This window comes from Heloderma suspectum, chromosome 2 (genome assembly GCF_057233095.1).
Source record: "Heloderma suspectum isolate Gila_16-S chromosome 2, 16-S_ref, whole genome shotgun sequence".
NCBI lineage: Eukaryota > Metazoa > Chordata > Lepidosauria > Squamata > Helodermatidae > Heloderma > Heloderma suspectum.
The window spans coordinates 77773830-77794589 of NC_139459.1; the positions used below are offsets into that span (position 1 = coordinate 77773830).

Sequence of the window (20760 nt, forward strand, 5' to 3'; positions counted from 1 at the left end):
TATTGGATACTCCCCATTATGAGCACATCCCATGGCTGGTTGTGGAGTATCTTTTGCAGCTGTGTGATTGGCATGAAGTTCAGCTGCAGAGATGTTTCCCATAGTCTTTTGCCTAGAAAGCTGTCGGTACCCCAGTCCTTTCCATCTTTGTATCAGAAAGTATAGCAGCATATCAAAAGTGCAGTAACGCTTTGTTGAGGTGTCACAGGCAAAGAATAAGCAAAACCAAAAGAAAAAGGGGTTGCTTACTTTTGCCCATGACACCCCAACAAAGGACCAGAAAATATTATATAAAGCAGGAGGCTGGAATTCTGAATGGCTGTGCATGAGGTCATGAATCGCAGGTTGTGGTTTCTGGTGTGGAACCCCCCGTCAAGAGTCATTCATTTCTCTATTAGGCCCCAACAGGGTTGCAGAGTGACCTTGTGTTTGAAGAAATCGGTCGTCGCATCAAAGAGGTTGGAAATCAGCTGGTGAAGAAAGTAAATGCTGTATTCCAATGGAACATCACTAAGGACAAAAAGACTGCAGTGCAGTGGAGTAAGTCCCAGGTTTAATTAATTTATGGAATGCCTTCCTGCATCCTCTAATGAAGTAAGAGACGCTATATTTGTTCTAAGCCCTGCAACAACTCAGTGTTCACTTTTTTAATTCCATGGAGGTATATTTGATTATATAGTAGGACCTGAAGCATTAAAATAGGGTTTTAGCATTAGAGCATAGCTAGTAATCCTGTTTTCTGAGTGGTAGTGAGGTGTGGTGGCTAAGAAAAGAATTGGGAAGTCCTAGTTCAAATTTCATCAAATCACTACGTGTTGTTAGGTAGGGCTGAAGCTACCTAACCCTTCATTTCCACTGCGATATGAGGGTAATAAATACAGGTTTTTCAGAAGGTCACAGTAACGTGTATAAAGTGCATTGAACACTCAAAAGAATAATGCTAATTCTCTTGTCTCTTCTCTCTTGAAAAAAAATGCATCAGTTTTACTTCTTCATGCTTGTCACTTTAAGACACTGAGTTATTGCCTCTTTTGCAAACAGATGTCTGCTGTAAAATAGTTTCATATGGCCAGTCCTACCAGTAGGCAGATTGAGGCAGCTGCCTCAGGTGGCAGATGCTCAGAGTGGTGGCATGGAGTTGGAGGACAAAACTGTGTATTCCACATACAGCAGGGGTGAGGAACCTTTCTCAGCCCGAGGGCTGGATTGCCACCCAGGAAACCTCTCGAGCTGCATGACAAGAGTGGATGTGGGCAGGACCACCCCACTTCCTTGCATGTGTGCACACACCATTCTTGACACCCCCCCCCCAAGTGGATCCATGCAGACTGGTGAGGTATTTTTATTCCCATTGCAGTATGTTGGTTGGGAGGTGCTAAACCTCTCCGTCCATCATGCCACAATGGGGATGAAAATCGGGTCCTCTCTGTTCCTCAGCTGATCGGTACAGATTAGCTGAAGAATGGAGAGGGCCCTATTTTGATCCTCATCGTGGCATGCTGGGCGGCAAGATTTAAAACTCCTTGTCCAGCCCAATGCAATGGGGTTAAAGATCATGTTGGGGAGGAGCATGGCCAGGGGTGTGCCATGGACCAGAAAGGGGACCCTTGTGGGCCAAGGTTGGGCCATTAGCCAAAGGTTCCCCATCTCTGTCATGCAACCTGTCCTGAACCCCCTGAACTCCCCTTCTATCCTCAGGTGTGGTGCAGGGGGTGGGGCTGTCCCATCACCAGTGTCGAAGGAAGAATCATCTGTCAGTCTTGTTGGCTTATTTGCTTGGAATTGGGGGGCGGTGTGGTGCGGAGGCATATTACCTGTCTCAGGCAGCCAGATGTATTGGGCCAGCCCTGATCTTATGTATAGTTTTGTTTTGAGGACAAGAGTTCTGCTATTTGAGTAACACACATCTGTGTCTGCAGAAATGAAATTCCAAATCAAAACATGACTGAAGACTTTGGACTTGATTCACAAGAAAAAAACCAACCAATTTAATACTTTGGTGTTTTTAAAGGGTGCATGAAAATTGGCAGTGTCATCTAGGTTTGAGATGGAATCCTAAGAATTTAGATCTAATATAATAAGAGATGGGATGGATAGGAGACTCAATCTTACATTGTGCTGTGAACAGTGAATTAGATCTCAGTAGATTGGATTCAGCCTTGCATTATGGCTCTCACATGGAAGGTTATGGAAACATTTCTGCTCCACACAGAGTCAGTAGCTAAAGAGCCTCTTGTAACATGGATTCTCCTGATCACATAATTAGGGCCCTGTGTAATACCAGCTGGCACCAGGCTTCTGACTTTACATCAAGGAGCTGTAAAGAAAGCTGGATGTAAACTCAAATTCTTGAGTTTACATCCAGCCAAGATTCCCCCCCCCCACTCACACACCCAATAGTACTGGACAGCAAGTTCTACAGTAGTAGCCTTTAAGGACCCATCTATGTAAATACCCTCTTCTACCTTACTCCTGTCGTTGTCATCATCATCCTCTGTTCTGATGACTGTATAGTGCTAGATTGTACAATATCGTTACTCTTAGCGGCAACTGTGTTTTTATCTGTAACTGTTCCACATTATTACATTATTCTGTGTTACGTTAGACTCTTGCAAGCGCTACGATCAAAAAGCCAAATATATGAAATGTGCACATTGAAAATCTGTGCCCTTTAGCGCCAGGGTCCTGTTTCATCTTACTACAGAGCAGTCTAGAGACAGAAGAAATCAAGGGACCTGACTTAGTGGTAGAAGATTTTATTGCTTAGGAATATATTTGACATGCCAATTAATTAATTAATTACATTTATATCCTGCTCTATATCCTTAAGATCTCAGGGCAGCATACAGAAAGTAAAGGAAGTTCTACTTTCTCAGTAAAACCTGTTAGAGAGCAATCCCATGGCCCCTAGCCAGTGTCTGGGGGGCCATAGGATTGTTTGGCCTCCGAGCCAGTAAACCACGCTGCCTCTCTCTCTCGGAGCTCAGAGGAACCGCACTGCCTACCTCTCCACGCTCAGAAATGTGAGTGCGAAGACGGGGGGAAAGAGGTCAGTCCCACAAGCGGGGAGGGAAGGAGACCAGAGAAGCTGCCTTACGCAGTTTCCAGTGTTTGCCCTAGCCTCCTTCCCTCCCGCTCCAAAGCACTATGAAATCACCCATCTAGCAAAAATGCAGGGCAGCCAGAGCGTGGAGGTGAGGATCCCCTCCATGCTCTGGCTCCTCTGCATTAGGATACTCAGCACCCTCCAAGTTCGGAGGCTGCCAACTATCAACAAAGGATTGTGCCCTTAGTATATTTTTTAAGCTTGTACTTTTTAGATTTTCATGGATCATAACCAGCCCAGAAATTTGACATACTCTGCTGAAGAATACAAGGAAAATAAAATACATAAAGTCAAAAATTCCAGTTATCAGCAATCAATGAATGATACCAAGAGGAATTTCAATACAGAAACACAATTACAAACAACTAAATAAGGACTTACAGTTTTGTTGGTCGACCCAGAAGCAAAGGGAATCTAACCCGTCTAGCAGATTCTCCTTTTTCCAGAGGAAGGCTTTGCTTAAGGGAGCTTGAGACTTTTTACCTGAAACCAGTCTGTATAAAGTCTCCTAGAAGAAGTTTTTTTAAATGTTAAAAGTAAACTTGAAGAAAAAGAAAATCTTTTTTGGAATTGTTCTTCTATGTCAGCAAGTCATCAAAAATAAAGAGCACTGGGAATTTCTCTACCTTAACATCAAGAGGTAAGCAAAAAATGTCCACGGAAAGACCCCTGGCTTCTGATCTGTTTCCTTCTGTTTTAAAATCCAAAGCCTCGTATGCTGAAGCCATCTAGGTCAACAACTCTCATCGGATAGTGGAAGAAGAAAGTAGCTGCACAGGCAGTGACTCTGCCATAGGAAGCAAACACTGTTGGCCACACTTGATATAGACTGTCCAAGACCTTGTTATGTGCCTTGAGTTCAGGCCTTTTTTCCACACTGAATATCACAGCATGATTCCTGCATCAAACATGAATTGCTAGCAGTTTCTCTTTCCACTTTTCATAGCCATAAACATTGGGCAGTATTCAGTGCTTTTTGCGTGCCGGTGGGAACCACCAGTAGTGCAATGGAGAGCTAGAGGTTCTTAAAGCAACTGGAAATGAGCAGAAATGCTCATTTCCAGACCGGAGCAGGTCAGCAGAGCTCACAGAAGAGAGCTCCATTGACCTATCCCAGTCTGGAAACAACCATTTCTGGGATTGCTTTGGGAAGCGCTAACTCCTCCTTGCACTAGCAGTTGGTACCGCAGACGGATCAGAACAAGTAGAAGAGCAGCGGTAGTATTGGATGCTGCCCATCATCTTGAAAAGGTAAATACATACCAGGGCTTTGAGGGACAAATGGCAGCTAACTAAACCTGATTTTAGGTTTATTCTTAGAAACGTTCCCCCTAATCTGATTCGATTTTGGCATTTTTAACTAAGAAGACCAACAAACATCCGTCCCCCGCAAGCCTTTAGTTAACACTGATGATGTTGGGCTTCTGACTTCTCACTCTCTCCTTCATCCTGTTCTCCCCTTTGGGCCTCTTGTCCTATAGTGTGCTGCTGGATTTCAGTCTGCCAGGCTATTGCTTGACAGCATCTCTGGTTCTCCCGGCCTACCTGCCAGGCCTCTTTCCATTGTTAAATTTGCATCCCAGATGGGCTTGCCTGGGCCCCTGGTCTTTCCACTTGCCGCTTCTCCCCCCTTTCTGCTGTTGTGCTGTCTGCGGCTGTTGACAGCACTAGCAGCATTCTGGGCCCCTGCAGCTCATTGCTATTGTGGGTGATGACTGAAACTCTGGCGTCTTCATTGAATGTCCTTGGGCTGAATGTCAGAAGGAAAAAAAAATGTTGAGAAGCAGCCCTTAAGGAAATGATTTGCAGTTCTGGTTGACACGGCCAATAATTTCATTCTTCCCAAATTCGCAAGTGCCAAAAAAGCTTTTATTGCTTTGTGCAATTGACTATAACCTCCTCCCTTGTATCATTCCATAGCATGCCAGCCTCTTCATTTCGTTACTATCCTTCAGCAGCTGGGATATGTGAACTAGAATTAATATTTGCAATGGAACTGGGAATTCGTCTGCATAAAGGTTTAACAGCTTATTTAAATAACAATAAGATTTCCTTTATAGACTGCATGGAATGCATTTGAGATCATATCAGGACAATTCATTGCTCCCTGCCATCCCCTGCCCCATTTAAAGCAGGGGCATATTTCTGTCATGGTAAACTGTTCTTATGAAAAAAGCCCCCATGTGGCAATAAAAGCAAGGCTATTTAGCACTTGAATTTATATAGCACTTTTCAGAGGTTCAAATTGCTAACAGCGCAATCCAATGCTGGTCTACTCAGAAGTCAATCCCACTGCATTCAGTGGAACTTAACTTCTAGGTAAGTATGTATAGGATTGCAGCCTCAGTCATACAACAACCCCATATGGTTGGCCAGTGTTATCCCATGCTACAGATGGCTTTCAGAGAGGAAAGCTGCCTACTTAAGGGCACCTACTGTGTTCTTCTGTGAACTGAAATCTGAATTAAGGATTTCTTAGTTCACTTGCTCATAGTCGTGGTCACTACACCAAGTCAACTCTGCACTATAAAATGGGTACTTGCCTTATCCCAGGGAGAGGGACAGGGAGAGTGCGACCCTGTTGATTCTCCTGGACTTCTCAGTGGTTTTCGATACCATCTACCATGGTATCCTTCTGGATAGGTTGTCTGCGTTGGGAGTTGGAGGCACTGCACTGCAGTGGTTCTGCTCCTTATTGGATGGCTGATTCCAGAAGGTGGTGCTGGGGGATTATTGCTCTGTGCCATGGCAATTGTGCCATGGGGTTCCACAGGGCTCTGTTTTATCCCCCATGCTGTTTAACATCTACATGAAACCACTGGGGGAGGTTATCTGGAGGTGTGGACTGAGGTGCCATCAATATGTGGATGACACCCAGCTCTACCTCTCTTTCTCATCAAACCCAGGTGATGCAGTAGCTGTTCTGAATCAGTGCCTGGGCACGGTAATAGACTGGATGAGGGCCAATAAACTGAAACTCAATCCAGACAAGACAGAGGTACTGTTAGTGGGTGGTTCGTCTGCCCGGCTAGGTGATATTCAACCTGTTCTGGAGGGGGTTGCAGTCCCCCTAAAGGATCACATTTGTAGTTTGGGGGGTGCTCTTGGATTCAGAACTGTCACTTGAGGCACAGGTGAACTCAGTGGCATGGAGCACTTTTTATCTGCTTAGGCTGGTATACCAACTACACCCTTATCTGGACAGAGATAGCCTAGCTACAGTTATCCATGCTCTGATAACTTCTCGTCTGGATTACTGCAATGATACATGGGGCTGGCTTTGAAAATGGTCTGGAAACTTCAGTGGTCCAAAATAGGGCAGCAAGATTGCTAACAGGGACTGGCCAGCAAGCTTATATTACGCCAGTACTTTTCCAGCTGCACTGGCTGCCAGTCCGTTTCTGGGTCCGATTCAAAGTGTTGGTATTAATATTCAAAGCCCTTAACGGCTTGGGGCCAGGTTATCTGAAGGATCGCCTCCTCCCATATGTGCCTGCCTGGACCTTAAGATCATCGTCAGCAGCCCTTCTCCGTGAGCCCCTGCCAAAGAAAGTGAGGTGGGTGGCTACTAGGAGGAGGGCCTTTTTTGCTGTGGCACCCCGGCTGTGGAATGAGCTCCCTAGTGAGGTTCGCCTGGCACCTACATTGTATTCCTTCCAGAGCCAGGTGAAGACCTTTTTATTTTCCCAGGCATTTTAGCTTTCTAGACTTTTAGCTTTGCTGTTTTAAATCTGTATTTTAAATCCCTGCATTGCTGCTAGGTTTTATTCTGGTTTTATTCTGGTTTTATTCTGGTTGTATTGTTATAATGTGGTTTTAATGTTTTATATATTTTATATTATTTTATTGTGTGCTCTTTGGTTTTAATTTTTGTGAACCACCCAGAGAGCTTCAGCTATTGGGCGGTATGGAAATCAGTCAATCCCATTTTTTCATTGGGATAATAACATTTCCATGAAGGGGCACTTTTCACAAAATTATCAAGGAATAATTACTTTTAAAAGCGGGGGGCAGGGGAGTCTAGTTGTATAGCCACGTGGCAAAGTTCCCGCCTCCAAGAAAGGGTAATGTAAATAAGTCCTTTCAAAACTTGCATTACACCACTGTTGTGCTGAAAGTCCTGTCTGGACTACTGTAACACACTGTACTTGGTGCTGCCTTTCAAAAGTGCTCAGGAACTTCAGCTGGTCCAGAAAGCTGCAGCCAGACTGTTGACTGGGGCTGGTTACAGGGAGCACTTGATTCCCTTGTTACAGCAGCTTCACTGGTTATCAGTCTGTTTGGGGGCTGAATTCAAAGTGCTGGTTATGACCTATAAAGCCTTATATGGCTTGGGACCAGGCTACTTGAAAGACCACCTTCTCTCTGTGCCTGGGTCTTAAGATTTTTGGGAAAGACCCTTCTTTCGAGACCGCCGCCAACATAGGCACATTTGGTGGTGAACGTGAAAGAAGGCCTTCTCGGTGGCCGCTCCCAGACTGTGAACTCCCTGCCCAGGGAGGCTACGTTTGCTCCTTCTCTGCTGTCCTTCTGCTAGCAGACAAAGATTTTTTTATTCAAGCAGGCCTTTGGCGTATACACACATCTGTTGGGTTAGATGCTGTTTTAATTCTATTGTTGTTGTGTTTTTAATTGTGTTTTAATGCATTTGTTTTATTGTTTTAATCAAGTTTTATTTGTGATTGAAAGCTGCCTTGACTGCCATTTTACTTGGTAGAAAGCTGGGTACGAATCAAATCAATAAATAAACTGAAGGAAAATTTTGTTTTGTTTTGTTTTTTTGATGAATCGAATTGATTGGAACCTGGCAGGTTTGTTGGTCCAAATGCTATATTCCTCTGTGTTAAAATTCTGTGTTATGTTTCCGATATACAGTGTTTTGTGTGTTAACACATCTTGCAAAGGCACTCCAAAAGAAAAGCACCCTGTTATTTGTGAAGCTGTTATTCATAGGACAACCTATAAAAAAAGCAATTTCAAAATTGTTGTCTCATCGATGCTAAAATTTCTGTGATATCATAATTAAAGATGTCAGGTCCTTGCAGGAACATTAACTTAGCAATGCCTTTGTTTTTACGCTCTCTGATGGGGCAAGAGAGAAGGAATGGCTCTGAAAATTTGCAAAATGTGGAAATGAATTGGCAAAGCAAAATCTTGTCATAACATTCTCCATTGCAAGCAACGCAATACCTGACAGCTTATATGCCTTGTAGTACATCATTTTGGCAGTGCATTTTGTGCAAGAAATAGGACTTTGGGAAAACGGACACTTTGAGGAATTGTTGGTGTTCTGTGAAGAAAGGAGAGATACTTGGCTGAGATTTAAGATACTCTGGAAATGGAACATAAAAACAAGACAAAAAAAACCCCCTACACTACAAAATCAAGCATCCTGCATCATATTCGCATGTGTGTGTGTTCACAAAGAAAAGACTGTATGCTGAAGGAAACTAGGACACCTATTTTAAACAGTAATAGTTGGCCCTGAAATGTATCATGAAAAGATTAAAACAAATGCTGCCTTCATATTTTGCAATAACTATTATGAAAACATTCATATTGAATGTGCTACCTTCATAAATGTATGAGTGATTCATGTTCCTGTTGGTAACACTTAACAGGATGAGGTGGGAAGGATCCGTATTTCTGTGGGACTTGGTGATAAAGAAGTACTTTATCTTTAGATATCATTTTCAAACACAAGAGTTCAGTATTAAGCAATTTATGTCCTCTGTCCGAGCAGATGTGTTACAGTACTGCAGATGAATTTAAGGGTCTGTCTTCTTCCTCTTCGTTTTCCACCTTGAGACTAGCTACTTGAGAGTACCAATCAGAGGTTATACCTTTCCTTCAAACTTCAACAGTTTAGTTTTCAAAAGTGTGAGTGAGGACAAACGTTAAGGAAGGATAAAACCTATTTTAATATAAGCATTTACTTTTCCTCCGATAAAAGAAGAACATAAGAAGAGCCTTGCTGGATTAGACCAATGATCCATCTTGTACATCATCCTGTTTCCCACAGTGGCTAGCTAGATCCCTCTAAGAAGCCCACAAGGCAATGGCTTTACACCACTGTTGCTCCTAAGCAACTGGGATTCAGTGGCATACTGCCTTTAAACCTGGAAGTTCCATTTAGCTAACTATTTATTTACTTATTTTATTGTACCTGTTTAGCTCTAGGCCACTGATAGACCTCTCTTCCGTGAATGTGTCTAGTTCACTTTTAAAGCCATCTAAGCTAGCGACCCGTCGCCACATTTTGAGGCAGTGAATTCCAGACATTTCAGTAGGTGTCAGCTCCCTTCAGAAATTAGGCAGAACACGTTTAAAGAATGCAAAGGGGAGGAGTGGCGCTGTGCACACTGGCCACAACCCCAACTTCATCATTCCCTTTGGCTTTACCTCCAAGTTAGGTGCATTGGTGGAAGCTCTAAAGGAGGACCCTAGATGCATTCAGATGAATGTGCATTTGGCCCTCCACGCATTCAGGAGCCCTGTGCTATTTGGTGATCCTGATCATGGAGGAGCCTGTGTGTGTGTGTGTGCGCGCACACAACTTTCCCCCAGTGCATGGAGGTCTGGGGGTTAGAGCCAGTGGGTGGAAAGTAACATTGGGGTGAGCATGGAGCCTAAGAACTGTTTTCTTTTGTGTGTCCTGAACCTACTTCCAGTCAGTTTCACTGGTTGATTCAGAGCTGTATTGTTATAGGAGAGGGAGAAAGAGTCCATTCAGTTAGTTCACACCATGCATAACTTTTATTTATTCAATATATTTCTTAGCCACCTCTCAAGACAGTAGTCTTCCCAAGTCAGCTTGCAATATAAAATAGTAAAATATAATTATAACAAATTATAAAACCACCTTAAAGTTAGGCAAGTTTGAAATAAGCGAGTTAAAATAAAACAATGCACAATACAGTTAAAATATGTAGCAGAAGCACATACAATAAAGCCTTAGCAATTAAAAGCCAGAGAAAAAGGACTGTTTTTGAAGCCCTTTTAAAAGCAGCCACAGAGGGAGCCAGCCACACATCTCTTGGGAGGGAATTCCACATACTTCTATTATGTCTGTCTGTCTCATATTACATGCATTTTAGTGACTGGATCATGTTTTCAACACTGTTGAGTAATACAATATGGAAACAAAGGCCCCAGTCCAGAGGGCATCTAGGAAGCTGTTACATTCGTGTGATTTCAGACCTTTATTTTTTTATTATTGCAATTGATTTAATTGTGTTCGTGTGTGTCAGGACACTTCGGCTGCTTTCAAATAGGGAAAAGTGGGCTTTTAAAAATAAATAAATCAGTGTATATGCAGGGGGATTTTACTTTCTTTCCTAAACAGCATCACCCTGAACCCCTCTTGGCACCATATCTCAAGCGGTTTGGGAAATAAATGCTTTTATGACTACATGCGGAGAGATCGCAGTGCACTTTTCTGGTTCCAGCCACTGCTTTTCAGCAGAAACCATTTCCCCAAGTAATTAGCTGCTAAAGCATATGTGCAGCCTCTTCACTCAGATACTTAATTGAGGGTAGGTTGCAGGATACTGTGGAAATCTAAACAGCCTGTCATACTGTGAATGAGATCAAAGGACTCAATTGCCTGGGGAAAATAAGTGTTGATAGCTTAGACAGGAAGGTGCATTTGTCTCATAAATCCAACCACTCTCTGATAGAGCTTCACCACAGCAGGTAACTAGAATGATTGAACAGGATGCGCATAATTAGGTAGACGTTATTACTTCTGTGTTAATAAATTAAAATAATTCAAGAACTTAGGTGGTTAGGAATCTGGGCCGAGTACAAAGAGAGATGTTTTTTCATTATTTCTCCCACTTTAATCCTGTTGAGATCTGGCGGTTTTGTGTTCGTGGTTTTTTTTAACTGTTCAAACTAATTAAATTCAAACGTTAAACCCATTGCTGTTAAATAGCCACTATTTTAACTTCTTATTTCCTAATGTTCTGTACAGCACACATTTTGATAAGAAGTTCTTGCGTATGAAAATACTTTCTCTAGGAAGCCTTTTAATTGTGCCTATAGTTTTCTTCATTAAATTTTCTTCCTTTGTCCAAGCAGCAAGTAGATGGGCATAGGAGAGTTATATAACAAACAGCTTATTCATTCTTTGTCTTCATGTGTATTTAAAATACTTTTCTTTTCCTCAGCTATCGACTTAAAGAATGGCTCTGGAGAATTGTACCAAGGACCTGCCCGAGGAAAAGCCGACACCATTTTCACCCTGTCAGATGAAGACTTCGTGGATTTGGTGCTAGGCAAGATCAATCCACAAAAGGTACAGTTGTAGAATTAATGCTGTCATAGTAAATTATCACCTCTTAAGTAGAGCATTCCCCTTCATGGATCACTGCCTTGTTGTGGCGAAGGGGCTTGCATAACTCAGTGAAGCCATAAGCTATGCCATGCAGGGCCACCTAAGACAGACAGGTCATGGCAGAGAGTTCTGACAAAATTATGTCCACTGGAGAAGGAAATGGCAACCCACTCCAGTATTCTTGCCAAGAAAACCCCATGGAACGTATCACAAGGCTAAAAGAGATGACGCCGGAAGATGAGCCCCTCAGGTCGGAAGGTGTCCAATATACTACTGGGGAAGAGCAGAGGGCATTTCCAAGTAGCGCCAGAAAGAGTGAAGCGGCTGGGCCAAAGCCAAAAGGACACTCAGCTGTGGATGTGTCTGGTGGTGAAAAGGAAGTCCGATGCTGTAAAGAACAATATTATTTAGGAACCTGGAACGTAAGATCAATGAATCAAGGTAAGCTGGAGGTGGTCAAACATGAGATGGCAAGATTGGACATCGACATCTTGGGAATCAGCAAACTAAAATGGACAAGCATGGGTGAATTTAATTCAGGTGACCATTATATCTACTACTGTGGGTAAGAATCCCTTAGAAGAAATGGAGTAGCACTCATAGTCAATAAAAGGGTGGGAAAAGCGGCACTGGGGTACAATCTCAAAAACGATAGAATGCTCTCAGCACGAATCCAAGGCAAACCATTCAGCTTCACAGTAATTCAAGTCTATGCCCCCACCACTGAGCCCGAAGAAGCTGAGGTTGATCGGTTCTATGAAGACCTACAACACCTTCCAGAACTAACACCAAAAAAAGATGTCCTCTTCATCATAGGGGATTGGAATGCTAAAGTAGGAAGTCAAGAAATCACCGGGATAACAGGCAGGCATGGCCTTGGTGTACAAAATGAAGCAGGACAAAGGCGAATAGAGTTTTGCCAAGACAACACGCTGATGAGAGCAAACACTCTTTTCCAACAGCACAAGAGGCGACTCTACACATGGACATCACCAGATGATCAATATCGAAATCAGATTATGTCCTTTGCAGCCAAAGATGGAGACGCTCTATACAGTCAGTAAAAACAAGACCTGGAGCTGACTGTGGCTCAGATCATGAGCTTCTTATTTAAAATTTCGGCTTAAATTGAAGAACGTAAGGAAAAACACTAAACCATTCAGGTATGACCTAAATCATATCCCTGATGAATATACAGTGGAGGTGAGGAATAGATTTAAGGGATTAGACCTGATAGACAGAGTGCCTGAGGAACTATGGACGGAGGTCCGTAACATTGTTCAGGAGGCAGCAACTCAATCCATCCCAAAGAAAAAGAAGTGCAAGAAAGCCAAGTGGCTATCTGATGAGGCTTTACAAGTAGCTGAGGAAAGAAGGGAAGCGAAAAGCAAGGGAGAAAGGGGAAGATATATCCAACTGAATCCAGAGTTCCAGAGAATAGCAAGGAGAGACAAGAAGGCCTTCTTAAATGAACAATGCAAAGAAATCGAGGAAAACAACAGAATGGGAAAGACTAGAGATCTCTTCAAGAAAATCTGAGATATCAAGGGTACATTTTGTGCAAAAACGGGCATGATAAAGGACAAAAAGGGCAGGGACCTTACAGAAGCAGATGAGATGAAGAAGAGGTGGAAAGAATACACAGAAGAACTATACAGGAAAGATCTGAATGTCCCTGATAGCCATGATAGTGCGGTCACTGAACTTGAGCCGGACATCCTCGAGAGTGAAGTCAAGTGGGCCTTAGGAAGTATTACTTAACAACAAAGCTAGCGGAGATGACAGTATTCCAGCTGAGCTATTTAAAATCCTAAAAGATGATGCTGTTAAAGTGCTGCACTCAATAAGCCAACAAATTTGGAACACTCAACAGTGGCCACAAGACTGGAAAATGTCAATTTACATTCCAATTCCAAAGAAGGGCAACGCCAAAGAGTGTTCAAACTACCGTACAATTGCGCTCATTTCACATGCCAGCAAGGTGATGCTCAAAATCCTACCAGCTAGGCTTCAGCAGTATGTGAACCAAGAACTACCGGAAGTACAAGCTGGGTTTCGAAGAGGCAGAGGAACTAGAGATCAAATCGCCAACTTTCGCTGCATCATGGCGAAAGCAAGAGAATTCCAGAAAAACGTCTATTTCTGCTTCATTGACTACACTAAAGCCTTTGATTGTGTGGATCACAACAAACTGTGGCAAATTCTTAAAGAGATGGGAGTACCAGACCACCTTACCTGTCTCCTGAGAAACCTGTACGAGGGACAAGAAGCAACAGTAAGAACCAGAGATGGAACAACCAATTGGTTCAAAATTGGGAAAGCAGTACGACAAGGCTGTATATTGTCGCCTTGCTTATTTAACTTATATGCAGAGTACATCATGAGAAACGCCGTGTTGGATGAATCACAGGTTGGAATTAAGACTGCCGGGAGAATTATCAACAACCTCAGATACGCAGACGATACCACCCTAATGGCAGAAAGCGAAGAGGATCTAAAGAGCCTCTTGTTGAGGGTGAAAGAGGAGAGTGCAAAAGCTGGTTTGAAACTCGGCATTAAAAAAACTAAGATCATGGCATCTGGCCACATCACTTCCTGGCATATAGAAGGGGAAGAAATGGAAGCAGTGACAGATTTTATTTTCTTGAGCTCCAAGATCACCGCAGACGGTGACTGTAGCCATGAAATTAAAAGACGCTTGCTCCTTGGGAGGAAAGCTATGGCAGTTGAATTTGAGGAGCAATAGTAGAATTTAAGGAGCAGTCCTATCGGGATGCCCGTCAGCCTCCAAACTTGGAGGCTGTTGGGCATCCTATGCAGAGCAGGAAAAGCGCAGGGGTAATATTTGCCTCCGTGCTCCTCCTCCTCCTCTGCATTTTTGCTCGGCAGGCCTTTTTGCCTCTGTAGTTGGGGCTCTTCAGAGCAGGAGGGAAGGAGGCGGGGAGGCTTGAGGATTCTTTGTAAGCCAGCCTCCTGGTCCCCTCCACACCCACAGAACCGCCCTTTTCCCCTCCTCTCCAAGGTCACTTTTGCAAGCTAGAAGAGGCAGCTGGCGCGTTCTCTCTGTGCTGGCTGCAAGGGGGAGAGGGCGAGGAGCTCAGACTCCTGGCTCCGAGGTCGGAGCATTGTCTCCAACCTCAGGTCCAGGAATCCAAACCATCCTGTGGCCCCCCAGCTGCTGTCTAGGGGCTATAGGGTTGCTCTTTTACTTGTGGAACAGGATTGGAATACTCCATTCTTAGTCTGACAGGGCTACTTTGACTTCCTGTGCAGTAAGGCTATAAAATGAATGGACTAGATACAATCTGTGGGAGACATGTACCCTCGTCTGGCCTGAATTTGCTGCCAACAAGGTGTTTAAAGGAACACTTTTAAACAAGGCAGCTTGCTTTAAAGGGGGAAATGCGGCTTTTTTGCTACTGCACCATCAATTCTCAGCAGCAAATTTGGCAGCTGGGGGTGAGGTCCCCAGCGGATTCCTGGGTGGCAAGAATTGGCCCACGGATCCCCAGAAATTGCTCACCCCTGGTGTAAAACATAACGCCTAAACTACAAATTAAATGATTCTCAAATAGTATACGAAAGTAAATTCTTATTTATTATTATTACTACTACAGTAATAAATGACAACCTGTGATGGGAGCAGGGGAGGAGGAGGAAAGGGATCCTCTCTTTGCTTCTTCTCTTCACCCTCCCACATGTCTTCACCAGGTTCCTTGTGTATTGAGGGTGACTGGGTGGAGATAATCTGCTTTATCAGATGGGCTTGACCCCAGTTGTTTTGCAGTAGATGTATGTGTGTGTGTGTGTGTGGGGGGGGTGTCTGATTAATTCCTGGTTAAGTCTTATTCTCTTGTAACTGTTTTTAAAAGTGCAAGCCTGGGAGGGTAGAGAGACAAATTAATTGTTTTTCTCCCCTCTGCTTGCTGTAGGCATTCATCTCTGGTAAGCTAAAAGTTAAAGGAAATATCATGCTGAGCCAGAAGCTGGGGACAATACTCCAACAGTACGCAAAGCTGTGAATTCCCTGCTGGATTGAGCTGGCCTAGGAAGTAAAAAAGGAGCAATTTCTTTTTCAGAATAACCTGAAACCTTATGCAATCCTGTATTAGGTAACTTCTAACAGATTTCCTTACTAATATGCAAGTTGCCTTGATTCTTGCAGATTCAGGTAGTTGGTATAGATGTGATGAGTCAATACATTCTCTATCTCCTTGTTTTCTGTGTTGCAAGTCTTTATACCAGCCTTCCCCAGGCTGGCTCCCTCCAGATGTGTTGGTCTACAAGTCCCATCACGCCTGTGCTGGCTGAGATTGATGGCAGTTGTAGTCCAACATATCTGAAGGCTGTTAGTTTGGGGAAGGCTACTTGATACCTTTCTGTTGTTGCTCAGGAAGTCTACAAGTTAAATCACATGCAGTTAATATATTTCTAAATGCAATCTAAACTTAATTAAATAAAACATACTTTGATACCATCCTCTTGATTCTGTTTTTTCTTTTAGTGGCTTAGACTGTATTTCTCTCATGATCATATCTGCCAGTCCCAATTAGGATCCTAGCAGCTGTGTTTTGAACTAACATGTTTCTGAACCATCTTCAAAAGGTGGCCCCACGTACAATGCATTGTAGTAATCCAACCAGGAAGTTACTAGAGCGTGGATAACTGTCAGGCTATCTGTGTCCAGATGGGGTTGTAGCTGCTATAAACCTAGGCTGATAAAAGGCGCTCCTCGCCACATTTCATAGTTTGCCACATAGTCTTTGCTCCCTCCTCACTCTTGAATTCTTACATGCCTATAAAGAAGACACTTCTTACATTGAAGCATGAATTCTTACATGCCTATAAAGAAGACTGAGCCTCTAGTAGAAAAGCTTGGGTCACTTATTGGCATCGTTGCCCGGGCCAGTCAGGAGCAGCAAGTGTGGGTTTCAAGGAATAGCTTCTGGGATTGGTGTCTTACCCAGCTAATTGCCAAATCTGCTGGATCCCTTGCCAGTGCCCCTTTCCCACACTTCCTTCTTCTATGTGTTGTTTCGTTCTTCCTTGCCTCTCTTGTAGCATCAAGCACTCTGACCTGCTTTTCATAAGCAGCAAAAGCAAGGGCACCAAGCCAGAGCTGGAAAGACAAAGTTCATCCGTAATGGCCTAGGCAAAGTATGATGGCTTCAGGTCTAAACGAAACCTGTTACCAGATGTCCTTGTCTACACACGTTTAATTATATACATGTATCTAAAGGACACATCTTAGGATCTTTAAACAAACATCACAGTGCATCACAACGGCGATTAGAGCACCCAGGTGGGAAAGACAATTAGCCAGAGCGCAGAGTAATTGCGTATACAGTTTATTACAGAAATATAAAAGGCAAATAAATGTGCAGCATTTGAATAGGATGGGCAGCTTTTTCTTTAATTCTGTACAGAGGATTGGGAATGGAGGGAGAGGACCAAGAGATACAGAGATGTAGAGCAAAATTCTAGAGTTTGGGAAGGATAGAGTGGGGAGGGAGGCTGATACCTAATAACACAAGAGGAGCAAGATATTCATGTGTGGGCCCGAATTGTGTTTCAGATAGGGACCAGGATGTAAATACCTTGGCTCTTGGCTACATGGTTAGCTTGCTGAGAGTTAGTGAGGCAAGAGAAAGATAAGTTTGGGATGCAAATATTACCTATATTCCCTGTTCCATAACTAAAGGAGTAGAAGAGGACTCTTCCTCAAGGAGCTCCTCTGATCCAAGTGTTCGACTTTGGGTTTGAAACACTGGGGTTCCTTGGGTAGTTCTTTAACAGCTTATGAACATGCTACACACCCTGGCTCTCAAACAACACCCAGCTAAAAGGACAGGCACCAGGCTGTGATGGAGGTCTGAGGGACTGTTGAGCCCTTGTAGGTTTCCTTGAACCCCGTATGGCACAGAACTTAAAAACAAAAACTTCAATTCTCCTTGAGCCCTCGAAAGCAGTACAAAACACAAGTGTGTGGCAGAAGAACTGGCTTCTGTGTGTCAAAGAGCCAAAACACATGTTACCCTAATTGCATAGCTTGTAGCCAAGGGTTAGCTTTTTTTTTACTCTAGTGTAAGCACATGCAGCCCTGATTCAGACTTGGACCACTGTGTACTAGAAAGGGAGGATTAAATCTCCCCCCCCACACACACACACACACCATTTGCTTCCAAAAATCTTCCAACAAAAGGGAAAAGTCTCCATTGGCATCAATGGAGGTTTTTTTATCTTGTTAATATTCCCCCCACAGGGCATGGGAGGGTTTGGGGGCTGTGTGCACTTGCACTAAGTGTAAGTGCACACAGTATTTAGAGTAAATCAAAAGCTAACCCTCAGCTACACACTAAGCAACTAGTGTTACAGTGTAGTTTGGCTCAAACTTGAAGGGGAAACACAGCCTGAACTCTAACTGAGGAACATTCATTTTGAAAACCTTGGTTTTCAGGAGGGCTTTTTCCCCCCAGGACCAGAAAGAAGAGTATAGGTGATCATAGAATCATAGAATAGTAGGGTTGGAAGGGGCCTACAAGGCCATCGAGTCCAACCCCCTGCTCAGTGCAGGTATCCAAGTCAGAGCGTCCCTGACAGGTGGCTGTCCAGCCTCGTCTTGAACACCTCCAGTGTGGGAGAGCCCACTACCTCCCTAGGTAAATGGTTCCATTGTTGTATTGCTCTAACAGTCAGGAAGTTTCTCCTGATGTTCAGCCGGAATCTGGCTTCCTGTAACTTGAGCCCATTATTCCGTGTCCCGCACTCTGGGATGATCGAGAAGAGATCCTGGCCTTCCTCTCTGTGACAACCTTTCAAGTACTTGAAGAGTGCTATCATATCTCCCCTCAGTCTTCTCTTCTCAAGGCTAAACATGCCCAGTTCTTTCAGTCTGTCTTCATAGGGCTTTGTTTCCAGTCCCCTGATCATCTTCGTTGCCCTCCTCGGAACACTGTTCAGCTTGTCTGCATCCTTCTTAAAGTGTGGTGCCCAGAACTGGACACAGTACTCCAGATGAGGCCTAACCAGTGCTGAGTAGAGGGGAACTAGTACGTCCCGGGATTTGGAAGCTATGCTTCTATTAATGCAGCCCAAAATAGCTTTTGCCTTTTTTGTAGCCATATCACATTGTTGGCTCATATTCAGCTTGTGATCAAAAACAATTCCAAGATCTTTCTCGCTTGTAGTGTTGTTGAGCCACGTATCCCCCATCTTGTAAGTGTGCATTTGGTTTCTTTTTCCTAGGTGCGGAACTTGGCATTTATCCCTATTAAATGTCATTCTGTTGTTTTCTGCCCAGCACTCCAGTCTATCAAGATCTCTTTAGAATTTTGTTTCTGTCCTCCATGGTATTAGCTACCCCGCCCAATTTTGTGTCATCTGCAAATTTGATCAACATTCCCTTCACCTCCTCCTCCAAGTCATTAATAAAAATGTTGAAGAGCACTGGGCCTAAGACTGAGCCCTGCGGTACCCCACTCATTACCTCTCCCCAGTTTGAGAAGATCCCATTGAGAAGCACTCTTTGAATCCGATTCTGTAGCCAACTGTGGATCCACCGGATCGTTGTTTCATCTAGCCCACTTTGAGCTAGTTTGCTCATCAGGATTTCATGGGGCGCTTTGTTGAAAGCCAGTCATTCACCCAGAGTATTTTTCTTTCCCTTTCTATCCCTCTTCTAACTACTGGAAGGATGGATGAGAAAACTATCTGGGCCCCAAAGTTCTTGAATTTCCTTCCCAAAGCTTAAAAGTCTGATGTGATTTCTTCATAGTTCCTCTTGGCAGAATCATTTGTTCCCTCATGGATGAGAAGAAAGGGATACCTGTCAATGGGCTTTATGAGTGCAGGCAACCTTTCAGTCGCGTCTCTAATCCGTCCCCCTGGGAGACAACATACCTGGTGAGTCCACGGGTCTTTGCGACATACTTAGGTTTTGATCCCGCTCAGCAAGGAGTCTCCCACTATTTATTTTTATTTATTTATTTATTTATTTATTTATTTATTAAATTTATTAATCGCCCATCTGGCTGGTCACCCAGCCATTCTGGGCGATGTACAAAATATATAATAAAACAGCTTAAAACAATAACATTCTACAGTAAAAACATTTTCTAAAAGACCCTAACCCATCCCAAATGCCTGCCTGAATAACTACGTTCTTAATGTACGGCGGAAACTCACTACTACTACTCTTCTCTTGTGGTTGTTGTAGGCCTAGGTTTCATCGCCTCTGCTTGACTGACCTTCAGCCTCTTGTTCACTCTCATGCAAGTTCCTCTGTAATTCTTCCTCTGCAGGCTATCCTCCAGTCTCATCCTCAAGTACCTGGAATCGGTTCCATAGCTCCACTGCTTCCACTGGTGCCGGGTGGCATCTAGTTCCTCTTCTCCTAACTGTCACCCTTTTCCAAGGGTATCCTCTACTGCATTTTTCCTCACCTCAGCCTTTCCCACTTCTGCCTCAGCTTGCTGCTTTTCTTCAAGCTTCTGGTCTTCACTTTGTTGCTGTAGTTCCACCATTCTGTCCAAGAACTCTTCGTGTTCTCTTATTCCCCAGAGGGTTGACAGTCGCTGCTCCAGTCCTCTTACTTTTTCTTCCAGCAGTGTGATCAACTTGCACTTGTTGCAGGTGTAGGCCATGTTGTTCTCAGGCAAGAAAACAAACATTGCACACACCTTGCAGGTCACCACCACCGCTGGAGAGTCTTGTCCTTCCATAGCCTCTTTTCCCTTTTTGTGTCTAGCTTTCTGATTGTTCTAGACTAGCCTGTGCCTGTTCCTCTACTCACTGGAGGTTAAAAGCAGAGTCCCACTAGTATGGAAGCATGTGTTACAAGAAAAATAAATTTTTCAAAAAATGTTAGGGGCCTCCCCCTTGAACTCCCCTGCTGAACTCCCCTGGCCAACTCCTGTTTGCTCCCCCTGTTCACTCGCTCTGGTCGCTCGCTCTCTGGGAGCTTGCTTGCTTCTGTAGTCCCTGGAGCAGCTTCCTTTGCTCTGCTCTGCTGAGATGCAGGAAACAGACTGAACCTTCCTGCCCACACAGCTGGTGGGAGTACTCAGGCCACACACACCCAGTTCAGTTGGAGCTCTCAGGAGCACCTGGTGAGCTCACAGCAACTCCGAAGGATAAAGGCAGCCCCCTGGGCTTCCCGCAGCCCATTTACCTCTTTGCCTCTGTCTCCTTTGTCTCCTTCTTTGTCTCTTCTACCACTGCAACTCCCTTGGCCAACTCCTGTTTGCTCCCCCTGTTCGCTCGTTCTGGTCGCTCGCTTTCTAGGAGCTTGCTTGCTTCTGTAGTCCCTGGACCAGCT

The 20760-nt window shown here is 43.9% G+C and overlaps 1 protein-coding gene across 2 annotated transcripts in view; it reads left to right on the forward strand.

Moving 5' to 3' along the window:
* Window positions 1-15923, forward strand: part of HSD17B4 (hydroxysteroid 17-beta dehydrogenase 4) — an 82401-nt gene extending 66478 nt beyond the window's left edge. For both annotated transcript variants that reach the window (XM_084833935.1, XM_084833936.1), the window contains exons 22-24: window positions 399-540; window positions 11278-11405; window positions 15377-15923. In XM_084833935.1, coding sequence (XP_084690061.1) covers window positions 399-540; window positions 11278-11405; window positions 15377-15466 — 360 coding nt within the window. In that variant the 3' untranslated portion in view covers window positions 15467-15923. The remainder of the gene's footprint in view (window positions 1-398; window positions 541-11277; window positions 11406-15376) is intronic.
* Window positions 15924-20760: the final 4837 nt, after the last annotated feature.